Source organism: Eleutherodactylus coqui, chromosome 11, assembly GCF_035609145.1.
Source record: "Eleutherodactylus coqui strain aEleCoq1 chromosome 11, aEleCoq1.hap1, whole genome shotgun sequence".
NCBI lineage: Eukaryota > Metazoa > Chordata > Amphibia > Anura > Eleutherodactylidae > Eleutherodactylus > Eleutherodactylus coqui.
In genome coordinates, this window is record NC_089847.1 from 129,772,107 (window position 1) to 129,789,069 (window position 16,963).

At 48.0% G+C, this 16,963-nt stretch overlaps 1 protein-coding gene across 3 annotated transcripts in view; it reads left to right on the plus strand.

Annotated features, from left to right (window-relative positions):
* Positions 1-16,963, plus strand: part of SHANK2 (SH3 and multiple ankyrin repeat domains 2) — a 391,791-nt gene that overhangs the window by 146,802 nt on the left and 228,026 nt on the right. For all 3 annotated transcript variants that reach the window (XM_066583524.1, XM_066583525.1, XM_066583526.1), the window contains exon 12: positions 14,188-14,345. In XM_066583524.1, coding sequence (XP_066439621.1) covers positions 14,188-14,345 — 158 coding nt within the window. The remainder of the gene's footprint in view (positions 1-14,187; positions 14,346-16,963) is intronic.

Sequence of the window (16,963 nt, forward strand, 5' to 3'; positions counted from 1 at the left end):
TCGCATGGTGCCCAGCTGGTACTGCACTGCATCTCGCATGGTGCCCAGCTGGTACTGCACTGCATCTCGCATGGTGCCCAGCTGGTACTGCACTGCATCTCGCAGGGTGCCTAGCTGGTACTGCACTACCTCTCGCATGGTGCCCAGTTGGTACTGAAGTACATCACGCATGGTGCCCAGCTGGTACTGCACTGCATCGCGCATGGCGCCCAGCTGGTACTGCACTGCATCGCGCATGGCGCCCAGCTGGTACTACACTGCATCGCGCATGGCGCCCAGCTGGTACTGCACTGCATCGCGCATGGCGCCCAGCTGGTACTGCACTGCATCGCGCATGGCGCCCCCCTGCTGGTACTGAAGTACATCGCGCATGGTGCCCAGCTGGTACTGAAGTACATCGCGCATGGTGCCCAGCTGGTACTGAAGTACATCTCGCATGGTGCCCAGCTGGTACTGAAGTACATCTCGCATGGTGCCCAGCTGGCGGGAAGGTATTGCTGTGCGGGGAGGATTGTGCACAACTTTTCTGCAAGTTAGCCATCTGGACCAGCTATTAAGACGTCATTTGTTTGATTGACTTAAGAAATGAAGGGTTTGTACCATTATAGTGACCCTGCTCCATGTGCCTGGTTATGGCATATGGGTGCCATGGAGGAGCTTCTTCTTGAGACAACTTGGAGTCAAAGAGCTGCTGACCTACAAATGTAGCATTATATAAAGTGTTCACACCTGTCCTGGGTTCAGTGGGACTGTCCAGCATTTAAGTAGCTGTCCCACCATACCCGAGGGCATGCTGCCAAGGCCGCCACCACTCGCGTGTCCTGTCAAGGCGCTGCACACGGCATTACGTCGCTTGATCCGGACTCGCTGTGATGAGGGAGGAGTGAAGTTATCGGTGTACAACGCCCTGCTAAGGCCTGTGAGTGGTGGTGGCCTTAACTGTAGATGAAAGTAGAGGGGGTCCCTTGTATCTAAGGGGCCACAGCGGACTGTTAATAGAAGGGGCTTATTGACAGATGTATTGGGTGTGATGGCAGGATGGGTGGAGCGCAGAGACAAGCCATGGCAGACCGCAGCCTCCGTGGTTATCAGGCTTCAGAGAGAAGTAAAACGCAAAGGAATGTCACTGATCAAAGTCAAAGCCACATGGGCTAACTGGAGGGAACTGCACTGTAATCACTATCACTGTCTGGAGCTGGTATTGGACTATTTAGGGGTATACTAGTACTGCAAGGAGGTTACTGAGGGGCACTACTCCCAACTTTGAACTGTGAAAAGAGGTACAACTGTAGTGGCGCAAATAGCGCCAAATTTTTAGGATGAACCAAGCCCATTTTATGCAAAACCGCACCCTCTCTATTCTGTAATGCTGTCCTTCAGTGAATCCCTCACATTAATAGTGATCTAAATTCGATTATGGTAATAACATTAGCCCATAAACCTATGGGACCCTCGGCTTTATACAGTATCTGGACATATCTGGAACTAATCTTTCATCTGAGAAGAAATAGTCCCAGTACATATCCGCTCCGTATCCTCCGTCTCCGGGTCTTCATCGCTCTAGCTGGTACTGAAGCCCCCCAGCACTGCTGTATATATAGACCCCTCCCCTTCTCTAGCGCTGAGTACACTCCAGTGCTCAGGGGGCGGAGTCAGTATACACAGCGGTGCCGAAAGGCTTCAGCTCCAGCGAGAGGGATGGAGACCGGGAGACAGAGGATCGCTTTATACCAGGGGCGAAGTGTAACACTCATTTAATAGGCATTGAAAGCGCTAATATAGAACATGCCTAACACATATGTGATCCATAGTAAGTGACCCCTTTAGTGGCCCCAGTAGTAATAGTGCCCCCATAGTGTATGTCCGGCCACAGAAAGAGCACAAACAAAATTCACTTGTAGTCTCGGTGTGACCTCTGACCTCTCCGCCGGCATCTGTGTGCAGGCTTGCAGACATGGGGGGGGGGGAAGAGGGGGGGCGGGTGGCGCATTTGTGAGAGGTCAGGGGTGACACAGATTACTGCAGCGGTAAGGGGGCTTTCACGTGGGATGACGTATGGGGGGGTAGATGCCAGACAGGTCATCCCAGCGATAATCATTGCAGTGCTTCTGCACAGGAGCGACCAGCCCTCAGTGGAGGTGGAGCAGCTGGGGATCGATCCAGCCCACCTCCATTCACAGTAAGCAGGCGGTCGTTCATAAATGATACAACCTGTTTACACGCCGATCCGTTGCTCAGTTTTATACATGCAGAAACTGAATGAGAAGCAAACAAATTCTCGTTCACCGTTCAGTCCGGTCGGTCATTTACACTGAATGGTAATCATTAAGATTCCTGCTAGATGCCTGTGCAAAGGGCCCTTGGATTGGGGACGGGACATACCTCCTGCCACCCAGGACTGTGGAATGGCGATCTGTAACTGTCCTGTATTATCCGGGATGGTTGGGAGGCATGACCACTGCGGGGCACAAAGGGTGTGGCTTAGCACAGAAGGGGCGTGACCAAATATAAAACTTTTGCCACGTGACACTAAAAGTTCCCTCTTCTCATTGTCCAGAAGTTGGGAAGTCTGCAGGAGGGCTCCGTCTTATGGAGTCACTTGGCTTTTTTCCTGACACTTCATGGTGGAGCGTTCACAATCTGCACCGTATAAGAAGTGGAGCATCATTTTTTTTCCTTTCATTAAAGGCATGTTGCCATGTTGGCCAAACATAACTGAGATGAATACGAGGAGGCCGGGTATCTGGGCTGACAAGAACGGTCAGGCTGGGCTGAGCTACACTGAACCCATAACTCCCATAGAAGTCAATCTGAGTCCTGACAACAATGTAGCAGAGTTGGCAGTGTTGTCTCCGCAGCTCTAAAGTTACAGGAAAAGTGTAGCTCTCGGTGCAATGATGTTTGGATACTTCCCTTTTACTTATAGTGGAGCTACAGGAACAGCTGTTTCAGTCCTCTTGACCCCCTGACCACCGAGTCCAGGGTCCAGGATAGGAAATGGGTGCGGGTCCCAGAGGAGCTGTAGTAGCCATAAAACATCTGAGAGGGGAATACCCCTTTAAGGCATGTGAAGATGGCGACAAACAAGCAGCCCGGTCCGGTTGTTCTTGCTGCCTTCATGTCTTATTTCACACCAGATAGAACTGTTTCCCAACCACCAATAATTGGAATAGTCGGTTAGTTTAGAACAAGTATTTATTAATATTTCCTCCCTGTAATACCGCCGGTTGGCAGCCAGAGGAAGAAGAAAAGTTTATTAAGTGTCTTCTCGGTCCGCAGTGAACCCAGATGTTGTCCTCCACAGATCACCGTCCCAGTCTGCAGAGGAGTGGTGGACGGGTAAAGCGCTCTGGTTCCAGGGACGCTCCATGGCGCAGTCTTCCTGCTCTGGGCTCTGTAGCGGCGGCTGGGCAGCTGAGTGTTCGCTTCTTGTCCGGCTTACTTCAGTCTTATCCAATGTCTGTAAGCTGTAGGAGAAAATGCATGAAATAAGTAAAGGCAGAAATATTGGAAACCATCGTTTTCACCCAGGTTCGGCATAGGGGTATCTACAGTTTTGGGGTCTGGTGCCGGTCAGGGAGGCCCCTTGACTAGTTTGTAGAGTGCAGATGTCAGATCAGTTGAGGCCGGGGGTTTAGTCTATCGCTCTAGATATTGGGGGCCCTGTGTTAGCTGTATGTCTAATAAAGGCTGTTAACGGTAAAGGTCTGGATACATGAAGGTCTACAGTCCTGTACTCACCCAGCAGGGTCCTGTAACAGCAGCCTGGCGGTCCGGGCGAGGAATGTAGGCTGCAGCCTTGTCTGGTGGTAAGTTAGTTCGTTTTCTCGCTTGGACAACGAGGGATGCAGATGGTAGCACCAGCCTCATTGATGGTCTCTTGGTATAAATGGCAGAGGTCCTGGGTGCCTCTGATGTTACAGGGGATGCAGATGGTAGCACCAGCCTCATTGATGGTCTCTTGGTATAAATGGCAGAGGTCCTGGGTACTTCTGATGTTACAGGGGATGCAGATGGTAGCACCAGCCTCATTGATGGTCTCTTGGTATAAATGGCAGAGGTCCCGGGTGCCTCTGATGTTACAGGGGATGCAGATGGTAGCACCAGCCTCATTGATGATCTCTTGGAATAAATGGCAGAGGTCCCGGGTGCCTCTGATGTTACAGGGGATGCAGATGGAAGCACCAGCCTCATTGATGGTCTCTTGGTATAAATGGCAGAGGTCCTGGGTACTTCTGATGTTACAGGGGATGCAGATGGAAGCACCAGCCTCATTGATGGTCTCTTGGTATAAATGGCAGAGGTCCTGGGTGCCTCTGATGTTACAGGGGATGCAGATGGTAGCACCAGCCTCATTGATGGTCTCCTAGTATAAATGGCGGAGGTCCCGGGTGCCTCTGATGTTACAGGGGATGCAGATGGTAGCACCAGCTTCATTGATGGTCTCTTGGTATAAATGGCAGAGGTCCCAGGTGCCTCTGATGTTACAGGGGATGCAAATGGTAGCACCAGCCTCATTGATGGTCTTCTGGTATAAATGGCAGAGGTCCCAGGTGCCTCTGATGTTACAAAGGGTGCAGATGGTAGCACCATCCTTATTGATCGTCTCCTGGTATAAATGGCAGAGGTCCCGGGTGCCTCTGATGTTACAGGGGATGCAGATGGTAGCACCAGCCTCATTGATGGTCTTTTGGTATAAATGGCAGAGGTCCCAGGTGCCTCTGATGTTACAGGGGATGCAGATGGTAGCACCAGCTTCATTGATAGTCTCTTGGTATAAATGGCAGAGGTCCCAGGTGCCTCTGATGTTACAGGGGATGCAGATGGTAGCACCAGCTTCATTGATGGTCTCTTGGCATAAATGGCAGAGGTCCTGGGTGCCTCTGATGTTACAGGGGATGCAGATGGTAGCACCAGCTTCATTGATGGTCTCTTGGTATAAATGGCAGAGGTCCCGGGTGCCTCTGATGTTACAGGGGATGCAGATGGTAGCACCAGCTTCATTAATGGTCTCTTGGTATAAATGGCAGAGGTCCCGGGTGCCTCTGATGTTACAGGGGATGCAGATGGTAGCACCAGCCTTATTGATGGTCTCTTGGTATAAATGGCAGAGGTCCCGGGTGCCTCTGATGTTACAGGGGATGCAGATGGTAGCACTAGCCTCATTGATGATCTCTTGGAATAAATGGCAGAGGTCCCAGGTGCCTCTGTTGTTACAGGGGATGCTGATGGTAGCACCAGCTTCATTGATGGTCTCTTGGTATAAATGGCAGAGGTCCCAGGTGCCTCTGATGTTACAGGGGATGCAGATGGTAGCACCAGCCTCATTGATGGTCTTCTGGTATAAATGGCAGAGGTCCCAGGTGCCTCTGATGTTACAGGGGATGCAGATGGTAGCACCAGCCTCATTGATGGTCTTCTGGTATAAATGGCAGAGGTCCCAGGTGCCTCTGATGTTATAAAGGGTGCAGATGGTAGCACCAGCCTTATTGATGGTCTCTTGGTATAAATGGCAGAGGTCCCAGGTGCCTCTGATGTTACAGGGGATGCAGATGGTAGCACCAGCCTCATTGATGGTCTCTTGGTATAAATGGCAGAGGTCCCGGGTGCCTCTGATGTTACAGGGGATGCAGATGGTAGCACCAGCTTCATTGATGGTCTCTTGGTATAAATGGCAGAGGTCCCAGGTGCCTCTGATGTTACAGGGGATGCAGATGGTAGCACCAGCCTCATTGATGGTCTTCTGGTATAAATGGCAGAGGTCCCGGGTGCCTCTGATGTTATAAAGTATGCAGATGGTAGCACCAGCCTTATTGATGGTCTCTTGGTATAAATGGCCAAGGTCCTAGGTGCCTCTGATGTTACAGGGGATGCAGATGGTAGCACCAGCCTCATTGATGGTCTCTTGGTATAAATGGCAGAGGTCCCAGGTGCCTCTGATGTTACAGGGGATGCAGATGGTAGCACCAGCCTCATTGATGGTCTTCTGGTATAAATGGCAGAGGTCCCAGGTGCCTCTGATGTTATAAAGGGTGCAGATGGTAGCACCAGCCTTATTGATGGTCTCTTGGTATAAATGGCCAAGGTCCTAGGTGCCTCTGATGTTACAGGGGATGCAGATGGTAGCACCAGCCTCATTGATGGTCTCTTGGTATAAATGGCCAAGGTCCCAGGTGCCTCTGATGTTACAGGGGATGCAGATGGTAGCACCAGCCTCATTGATGGTCTTCTGGTATAAATGGCAGATGTTCTGGGTGCTTTTGATGTTACAGGGGTGCAGATGGTAGCACCAGCCTTTTTGATGTTCTTCTGTTATCTATAGTAGAAGTCCTGGGTGCCTTTGATGTTACAAGGGGTGCAGATGGTAGCACTATCCTTATTGATGTTCACGAGGTATAAGGCAGAGGTCTAGGGTGCGTCTGATGTTACAAGGGGTGCAGATGGTAGCACTGGTCCTATTGATGTTCACGAGGTATAAGGCAGAGGTTCCGAGTACAGATGGTAATACCGGCCTCACTTTGATGGTATATATGGTGGTGTTATTTTGAGCTCTTCTAGTTCTTTCCAATTAATAGCCTGAAAAAAGGGATGGGATCTTATGCAGCCGTTGGTTCCTAGCCGTTTTCTTGGGTCTTTGCATAAAAGCTCCTTAATTATTTGTTCAGTTTCGGCAGTAAGATGGTATTTTTGTAAATTTGCGATGTTACATCTGGAGCTCGGCCGTCCGGTCGTCAGCTGGAAAATAATGACCCCAAGTGAAAAATAGTCAGCGGCTAGATTATATGTTTGGCCTGCGAGGACCTCTGGGGCCACGTATCCAGGGGTCCCGGCATACTCTGTAATGCCCTCGGTCTGATTGAGCGCCAGGCCAAAGTCCGCTATCTTTAGATGGCCGCTGTTGTCCATTAGAATGTTTTCTGGTTTAAGATCCCTATGGATGAAGCCCTTGGCATGTAGAAATTGGAGGCCAGATGTAATTTCGGCAGCGTAGAAGGCGGCGCTGTCAGTAGGGAGTGGTCCGTGCTTCTTTAGATGGCGATGCAGATCTCCGGACGCAAACTCCATCACAAAATACCACTGCTTAGCGGTCTCCAATGACAGTTGGCTGTGCATCAGGAAAGGACTTTCTGCTGCTAGTTGGAGGATCCTGTTCTCCAAGTGAAGGCTCTCCTCTGGTGTTGATGACTCCTTTAGGACCTCTTTTATGGCCATGACTTTATTGGTCGTCTTGTCTATGGCCTTTGATACTTTGCCGAAACTGCCTTGGCCGATCACACTTATAAAGTTGAATCTTTTCCTAATATTGGTGCATCTTCTGACCGGTCGGCTCTCAGTGCTCGGTCCTGGCCTGGGCTCCTCACCTTCCCTTGAGACGCACTCCTTAAACCTCTTCTCAGGTCTGTTGATGGAACTCACAGACCTTTCTCTCTTTCTCCTGTCTTTTCCAGGTTCTTGGCCACGCTCCTTCTCTCGACATGGCCTCTTCTTTGGGGGCTCTGATGGTCTTGGCTCCTCGGCTTCCCTTGAGACGCACTCCTTAAACCTCTTCTCAGGTCTGTTGATGGAACTCACAGACCTTTCTCTCTTTCTCCTGTCTTTACCAGACTCTTGGCCACTCTCCTTCTCCCGACATGGCCTCTTCTTCGGGGGCTCTGATGGTTTTCGCTCCTCTCTATCCCGCTTTTTCCCTCCCCTTAATCCCATATCTGCAAAATCTGCAAAATCGCTCTGTATTTAATCGCACGTCTGTCCGCAACAGTCGCCAATACAGCTCTGACCACGCCAGATAGAACTCTGAGCAGTATAGCGGACGGAACCGTGATGTCATAGAAGAACATTGTGATGTAATTAGATTTTGCTAGGAGACCAGTATGACCATTATGATGTCATCACATGATGTTTAACCCTTTACAAGCTCCACTAGTGCGACACCACAGTACCATGAAATTAATATGGTTGGGGGAGAGGGGATCATTTGCAGTGCAGTATGGAGATATAGTCAATACACTCCCCAAACAGGTAAAGTTGGACATATTTGGTCTTCTGAAATAAACTAATGAATAGACGAACTGTTGAAAGAAGTATTACTTTGTGACGTCGTATGTCAGACTTTGCTGCACTGGCCGTACAGTTACTTACTGGTGGCCGGCCGTGTGTTCGCCCATCAACATCAATGGGACAACACATTGTATGTAATTAATAAGCTGGTAATAATGGTGAATGCTGAATTACAGGCATCTCTATACACTGTCCTACCAAGAGTGATCGGACACCTGAGCAAAAACCACAAATGGCATCTATTTATATATCTTAAAACTTATTGGGGCTTTTTTGGCCCTAATGACGTTGTATACTTTGCCGCAGCCCCATTGAAAATTAATAGAACATTAGTGCGCTTGCACGGCCGTCGTTCCATTCACTACAGGGGGTGGGGGTGAAAGTGCAGTAACTCTGCAAATAGGCGGATGGGGACATGGGTAGGAAGAAGGAATGGATTAATCGGGGACAGATTGTTCAGGCGTCATGTGCAGTTTGTGGCCGAAAACAGAGACTTGTCAGAGAGCTTCTATGTTAGGTGAAGAGAGAAGAGCCGATGTGTGATCTTACAAGCCGGTTCATTTTGTAGCTGGAGATCTACAGATGTAGCAAAGATTACCTTGACACTAAACACGTCAAATAAACAATGGGACGAGCTTTAAAGGGGTTGTTCGAGGTCCGACTACTGGGAGCCCCACGATCCCAAGAGCAGGGGCCCGGTCCCCAAGTGAATTGGACAGAAGTCATGCAGCAGCGGAGATTGGAGAAGTGCTTGGACCCAGTAATCTCTGGTGCTGGCATTGAAGTGGATGGAGCAGCAGACCATCACGTGTAGAAGAAGCAGAATGTGACCGCCCATTGCTTCTTCATATTAACCCTTGATTTTTTTTTTTCTAATGTCCCAGTAAACCTTTCTTTAAGTGTCAATTTAAAGTGCTCCAGAACTGAGCATTTAATGTGTTAAGAGTCAGGTTAATGTTTGCTAAATCTGTAGCTATAAATGAAGGGGGTGCGAGCGCCACGATATCAATTATGATGGTGTTTTGACAGCAATTAATCATTCACCATGACATTTGTCATTGTCATAGTCATAGTGTTCCCCGGGTTTATTCTATTTTGGTCTAGGGGGAAAAATAAATCTATGAACATAATTAAATGCAAATATTGAAGAGTGGTGAACGGGTCTTTTGCTGTTGGCGGGTAGTTAAAGGAGTTTTCCACACAAAATACTCTTGATGACCTTTCCTCAGCATAGGTTATCAATAGTTGATCGGCTGGGATCCTGGCAGCAGAGACTTGGCTGACATTGATAGCTCAATGAGAGCTGCGCCTGCAGTTACAAGCGCCGACCACTACATGAGTCGGAGAAGGAGCTTTAGCTCTGACCTCTGTGTATTTGTGTATTTACGGCACTATCAGCAGGCATTCTATCAACTGATCAGCTGTGATCTGTCGCAAATTCCTATTCTAGAGCCTGTATGAGGCTTCCTGCATGTGCTAAGAGCATGCTCAGCGGTAGTGGAGACCTTACAGTGCAGGTATAAGGCATTGTAGATTAATTCTTCTAGAGGCAAATGCCATGGTAATATGACTGGCGTTCGATGAAACTTGCATTAGCTCCGTATGACATTAGAGGCACTACTTGCACTATATGCCCTGTTTTGCTCTTGTGTTGACTATAGCAGGTGGGCCATTGGACGTGGTGTTGGCGTCATACCTTGCCAGTATTACTTGACACCAGGAAACCGTTTCCTGGCCATCCGCTTACAGGAGGAGTTTGACGTCTGTGGGTGTCAATGCAGTGCTCAGCACAGAGACTTGAGGTATATTTACATGCAAAGATAATCTTTCAATTATTTTAAGTTTTAGCAATCTTTCTGCATAAAGTGTTAATGGACATTACTGTCCATTAACACTTTATCATCTTTTGCATGTAAAAGAACCTCCAGGAGAGGCTGCACTGTTCTAGTTGGGGCTGCCAGCAGAATACAATGTAATCTCCGGCTCCCGTGGAGAACACAACATGCGGTCTGTTTAGAGACACATTTTCTCTCTCTGGCTGAATGATGCATTTCAAGTTCAGCTTAAAATGATCGTTCAGACGCAAAGTGCACGATGGCAGTGTTTACATGTAACGATTATCACTAATTTTCTGTCGTTTGAACGAATTTTGAGTGATAATCGTTGCGTGTAAATGGGCCTTAAGACATTGCCTGATTACCGTTGGCTGAGAGAGTGCAAAGAGAATCGGACTGCAAAGTAGACCAAGTGACAGACTGCCCCAAGTATTGCTATGGGGTTCCATGAGTTCTATACACCTTTAAGACCTTTTTTGGGGAAAAAACATGGCAAATATAGAACGGCAATCACTTAGGTGAAGTATCAACGACCGCTCGGTCACCGATGATGACCATAAATCTCATTACCTGGGCACAAACTCTTCAGGAGTGATTTGTAGGACAAGTTTAAGTTGGCGGCTGAGATCCTTCAGGCACTTCTTGGGATAATAAACCATTGCCGGCAGATCCGTCCGTCAGGCGTTTTGCCTTTTGCAGCTGCTTTAATTACTATTCACATATTCCGCTCTCTAGACATTTAGACACTTTCTAATAAAGTTGGGTTTTTGTTATTGCAATTTTCTGATAAAAAAAAGAATAAATCTGGAGGTCACAGCCGGCAATATTCTATAGGGAGAGGTCCCCCAGAGGCTGCTGGGAAATGCACTTCTCGGAATATGCAGATCAGCTTATTGTAGTGCACAGAATACATACTTTCCTCATCTTCGGAGACTTGAGATTTCTTAGTATTCCTTCTGGCAATCTGCTAACTTGCAGCACAACGAATCACTTAAAGAAATGTCTTTTTGTTGATTTGTCCTTTTCACAACGGGATTATGCTGACGGTGCGGGAGGGGGTGATATCGGCCTCAGCTTTTAAAGGAACCTGTTGACAGGTTTCAACTTTTGTAAGGGCTCTTTCACACGGGCATGAAGATTTTCAGCCGGCCGTGTCACGTGAACGAGAGGCAGCCACGACCAAGTCATGGCTGCAACTCCCGTTTTAACGCCCGTACAGACAGACGAAGCTGTGGCGCAGACACGCCGCAGCCTCGGAATACAGTCAGCCAGGTTGGCTCTGCTAAAATCCCACCCCCTCTCTGCCGCTTGCCAGCTTAAGACTAGAGGAGGGGGCAGGAGTTTAGCAGAGCTAATCCCTTCCTCTCTCCGCTCCAGCCCGTGGGAGCTGCCTGCAAGGGGGAGGGGGTGGGACTTCAGCACACTAGTTCCCACCCCCTTCCATTGCAGACAGCCAGCAAGGGGCGAGGAGGGGGAGGGAGTTTAGCAGTCATGCTGCTAAACCTCCTCCGGCCTCCCTTCTCTGGCAGCTCTAATAGGCTCTAATAGGAGTCTATGGCAGTGACCGTATTCCGGCCAGAAAAGATACGGCCTGCAATACAAACTATCTTTGCCGGGCGCTTTTACGCAGTGGAAAACCGCCCATCTGAGCTAAGGCATTGAAAACCAATGCCTCAGATGGGTAGCGTATATCAGTCGGCCATGAAAACAGGGCCGATATACGCTTGTGTGAATGAAGCCTAGGTATATAATTAGTCAGGAAATGTAGCCTTCAAAACCTCTTGAAGTTACAAGTTTAAGAATTTTGGTGCAATATGCTAATCAGATCTGGATTTCAGTGGGTCCGAAATGTACAAAATGAAGTAGAAATTCATATTACAATACCTTCTCCAGCATTGTAAATCACAAGCTTGTGCAGCCATGGCTGAATCGCAGTTGAATCCTGTGATTGGCTGAGCAATCATGTGACCAGTCGCCGGCTGCTTCCGGTGTCCAAGCGCGGCGCGCTGAGGCTCCAGTGCCGGATGGGGCGCCGCTGGAGCAGGTAAGGAAGTCAATGTTTTTTCTTAATTTGTTTTCTAGCAGCTCATTAATGTATAACATTAAGTCCCGGAAAACCCCTTAAATTTCAAAAGCTGTTCAGCTCATCTTAATAACTAAGCCAACCTCCTTCTCTATCACAGCCAATACAGTGAAAGGGTGTGGTTAGATATTAAAATGAACTAAACAGCCCCTTGCGATGACTTGTCGAGCACATAGAGTGTTCAGTGTCGGAACCAGGCCAGAAGTAGATCAGACACCGCAGGTCTGGGTGAGGATTTTCCCTCCCTGAACAACCAATTTGCCTTAGAATAACCTAAAACAAAAAAATGTAAAAATTGGTTTTCTAAGCCGGACAGTCCTTTAACTGGTTTCTTGAGCATTAGGAGAGCATGCTCCTATGACCACCTCTTCGATGTGGACCAGGACAGGCTTAGACCCCAAAGAGGTATTTTTTTACGTCTTTATATTAATGGTCACCAAGTAAATTGTCACACTCCCATCCTTCTAGCAGATCTCTCCTTTAAGTCACTGATAAAGCTACAACCCGTCTGGCTTTAGGGCCCACTTCTAAGGGTTCTCTCACACGTGCGTATGCTACCACTTGTTACGCGGTACCAATCTTTACATTGCCTCTCACACAGAGCACAAGCAAAAGATTGTGGCATGCACAGTCTTGGCTCTTTATACAAGCCAAGCTGGTGTATAGGATTGTCGGCATGTATTTGGTGCATGCTTCCGAACGCAAGATACGCTTGTAGTGCGCTGCAAAAAAAAAGCTCGTGTGAGAATAGCTTCTACCGTCGCGACTCAGTTTTATTCTACTTTGTTTTTTAATTAATGGGTATGTCTGTCTTGGTGGTGGAGTGCGCGTATGCTTCACCAAATACTGATTGGAAAATAAATTAGAACTAAACGCTCCCGGTACGGTTTGGATAGGTGCCTTTAATTTGAAAGGAATGAACCACTTCACCTATCGTACATTCGGCGATATTAAATGACTGGCAGGATAAGTATATGCAGATTACATTGTCAGTAAAGCGTGGAATGATCTTTTATGGGCTAGAACGGTATTCATGAGAACAACGTGGATGAGCATAATCTGCCGTGACTTTTCCTACAGCCTCTACAGCTTCCTTCCCAGCTATCTGCATAAGGTTACCAGTACTTCATATTAAAGAGAACCCGTCACCAGAATTATACTGCGGAGCCGGCGGCAACGGGATATTGCAGTCACATACGAAATGCGGTGGTCTTTCAGAAGGGAAATTAACTTTAAAAATCTGCTCTGAACCACGGGGGCGGAGCTTGGCCAGCCCCTCCCTGCGCAAATTGTCTAGACTGACTAATTGTTCCCCTATATACAAACGTGGAGAGACCTGTCGGTCTATGCGCTATATGCAGCGAGAGGCCTCTGCGGCCCAGCAACAATGGCGTCAAGGCTCGTACCGAGTGGATATTGAAAGGGTTTGTTTTTTGTTCTTTCTTTTTAAATGGCGCGACGGAAGTTATAGAAACGTATGAGGCAGATTTTGCTCATGCAGATTTGTTCCTCCCAGGAATAGATGCTGGGTGTGAGGTCTGTGGGTCCAGGATGCTGCTGCCTTTACTAGCTCTCATGTATCGGTACTGCTTCATTCGTGGACTGATTTGTCCTATAGTCCATGGGGGATCTCTACTCCTTTGTACTAACACACCGATGCAGAGGAGTCTGTGAATTCCCCTCGCCCTGTTGTGGGCGCTCTGCTTTCCTTTTCCACTTGTTCAGTCTGTGATTCACCCTGTTCTTTGTCTTGCGTAGGCCTTTCTCACTCTCTACAGCATGTGTGATCAGCCCTCCCTGAAAACATAGATGCTCTCCTCTTTCTTCACTTTCTGATCTGCTTTGTACAAGCTTTAAAAAATAAATTAATGAAGACTATTTAGAAAGGAAATTGGTTTTACATTTTGGGCTGCAAATGAACAATTTAAAAAGTCTTGGTGCAAAGTTGACCATAAAGTGACCATGCAGTCCATTTCGGCTGTGCTGTAATACCAGACACAACCTGTGGAGAGGAACAGTGCTGTTTCTGGAAGAGAAAAAAAAAAATAGACCCCCTTTTCAGACAACTCCTTTGAGGGTCCGGTGACCTGGTCTGATGAAAAGGAGGTTTTATCTATATAGCCATCGGATTCTATCCACATCCCCAGATATCAGAATGTAATGCCACACAGGAGGCTTTATGATGATCCTTATCTTTTTTGTATCTTTCAGTCCTGGTCCCAACAAGGAGGTGGCCACTGCTGTGGATTATCAAGGTCCAAAACGCAAGCTGTACAGCGCATTACCCGGGAGGCATTTTATTGTGGTAAAACCGTACCAACCTCAAGGAGAAGGCGAGATCCCACTCCACAAGGGCGACCGGATAAGGGGTAAGATATAGAACTAGTTATCTCCTACAAAGGATGTGCTTTTTTTCTTCTTTTTGTGCTTTCACGTTTTCTTTTTGCTCATCACTAATAGTTAAAGGGGTTGTCCAGTTGTAAAGTATTGATGACTTTTCCTCAGGATAGGCCGTGATTAGTAGATCTTGAAGCATCGTTATATGTCTATGATTAGAGATGAGCGAGCATCGCTCTTCTCGAGTAACTACATACTCGTCTGAGCAAATGCAGGGGGGGGGGGGTGGCGAGGGGAGGAACTGCCTTTACCGAGCCTGCTCGCTCATCTCTATCTACGATGCTGTCGCTTGGAGACTACTCTGTAGCTCAATGTGCGACACACTAAAACCTTTTACTAGCCTCAGGATAGGCTTTCAGTAGTTGATCAACAGGGGTCCAAAACTCCTGCCGATCAGCTGTTCACTGGGCCTGCTGACAGTATGGACAGCGCCAGAAGCAGATAGTACTGTCCGCATTGCCACGGCCCAGGTTGACTTTGCAGGTACACCTCCTGCTAACTTCAGTGGGAGTTCTGCCTGCAGTACTAACCCCGGCAACTGCAATGTTTCTGCTTCCAAGTTTGTCTGCACAAATAGCTGGCCGGCAAACAGCTGATCGACGGAGATCGGAGGATAGGTCATCAATAGTAAAAGTCCAATATAGTCCTTTTTAAAGAGGCCTTCCAGTCCCAGGACAAAATTCTGTCAAGAAGCCAAAGCAGACCGTTACATTACCCACTGTCGGTCTTCTATGCCGTTGTCCTGCGGCTCTGCCAGTTCTGGGCCCCAGTTTTGGCTGTCCAAAATTGCTACTGTAAGCATGTGACTACATATTTCACAGTGCATAATAAAGTGTTAGACTACTGATGTACCTCACCGACTCTCTCATTGGCTATCACAGCTTAGCAGATTGCAGCAACCATCTCTGATGACTAAAAACTGGGCCCAGAAGCGTCAAATCTGATGAACATTGTGACAGAACACCAAGGACAAGTAATAGAACTCCCCTTTTTTCCACTTCGGTCCCAAGACAAACCTCAGTCTTGAAACATGATTAGCGATATCTGTCAAACAAGAGATGCTCATTGGCAGACTTCTGTTTCAGTGTTTGCTCCTCCTCAGCACATAGCCGGGTTCTGGATGCCTTTTTGGTGTTGCTCTTGGAAGGTGTTGGTCATCCCTGTGGAGATCTAGCTGTGTAGTGATCAGTGGTCTAAAACCCCTTTTACGGAGTACCGCTGAGCCCTCCTACTCACTGCAGCGACTGACTGGTCTTGGGCTTTCCATGTCATCCCCCTGTTCTAGAAGCCGCCATATATAGCAGGTGCTGCTGTACTCCACCGAGCTGTCTGTCTCCTGTAATGAGTGATTTGGAAAGGAAACGAGAAGAGAAGAAGCTCAGTGTGTTTTTTTTCCTGTCTTGAGCAGATGGCTTTGGCAGATTAGGGCTTGATTAATGAAGTGAAGTGTACTGTTTGATTAACAGGCCATCAGTTGCATTGTAAAATGACGGCATCTCGGAAATGTAACCTGCTTCAGGACGGCGGGCAGCCCACTGCGCAAAAATCGGCACAAGGCTTCTAACCATTCACGCTAAAATGAATCTTTTAATTAATTTCACAGATTTCCATGTTTTATTGTTGATGCCGCTAGCAAAGGAATCCTTGGTTCACTTCACCAAAATTCATTGCCTATCCTTCCGTCAAGTGCCAGGAAGCGTAGTTGGCACATACTGCCCCCCCCCCCCCCCCCCATGTGTGGTCTTCTACTGGAATCTTCAGGCACCTCGATTGCAGGGGAACCACTAGGCATTGCCCAGGAACCCACAGCCATAGGAGGCCCAAAGTTCCTTGGTCAATTACAACGTTCCTAAAGAGAATCAGTCACATTCTGCAAGGCTCGTAAACTAAAGTTGTGGGCTTGCCAGACGGGTCGCTGAATCCAGGGTTAGTTAGTTTTATACTCGCCTGCATTCCCGTTCTCTTGTTGGCCCGGTACATTAAGCGGACTCCTCTTCATGGCATATGCATGCTCACACTGTCCTCTAATTACAGTGTTTGCAAAAGGAGATGGCGCCAATCCTGGCAGTTTAACCACTTAAATTCTATGGTCAATAATGGTCACAACATCTAAGGTGTTTGATACCGCTCCCCACAGTGATCACGAACTTCACCTTACCTCTGAGTGTGTATGTCCCCCCTTAAAAAGACCCGTCGTGTCCTCCTGTCAGTGGATTAGTTGCATAACTTTACAGCCACAACCTCCTGATCCTGTCACAGCCTTTCTTAGATTTATACCCCCACCCCCATCTTTCCACCCGTTCCTGATCATTCTAGATTCAGCTTTTGGCACTGTGATTGTGTCAAGTGGGCGGTCCACAAAACCTGCTGTCAATCAAGTCTCATGTCTGACACCTAATGTTGCAGCCACCCACTTGACACGTTCACAGTGTCGGGAACAGAGTCTAAGGGCCCCAGAACAGCTGCTATGCCCACTAGTTCACTTGTTATGCCCATAGTCCCTCATCCCTGCCATAAATACGATGTTGGAAGGAAGAATGGCCGGCCTACAAATCTCTCCTACAACTTCCAGCAATCCTAGGTGACCACC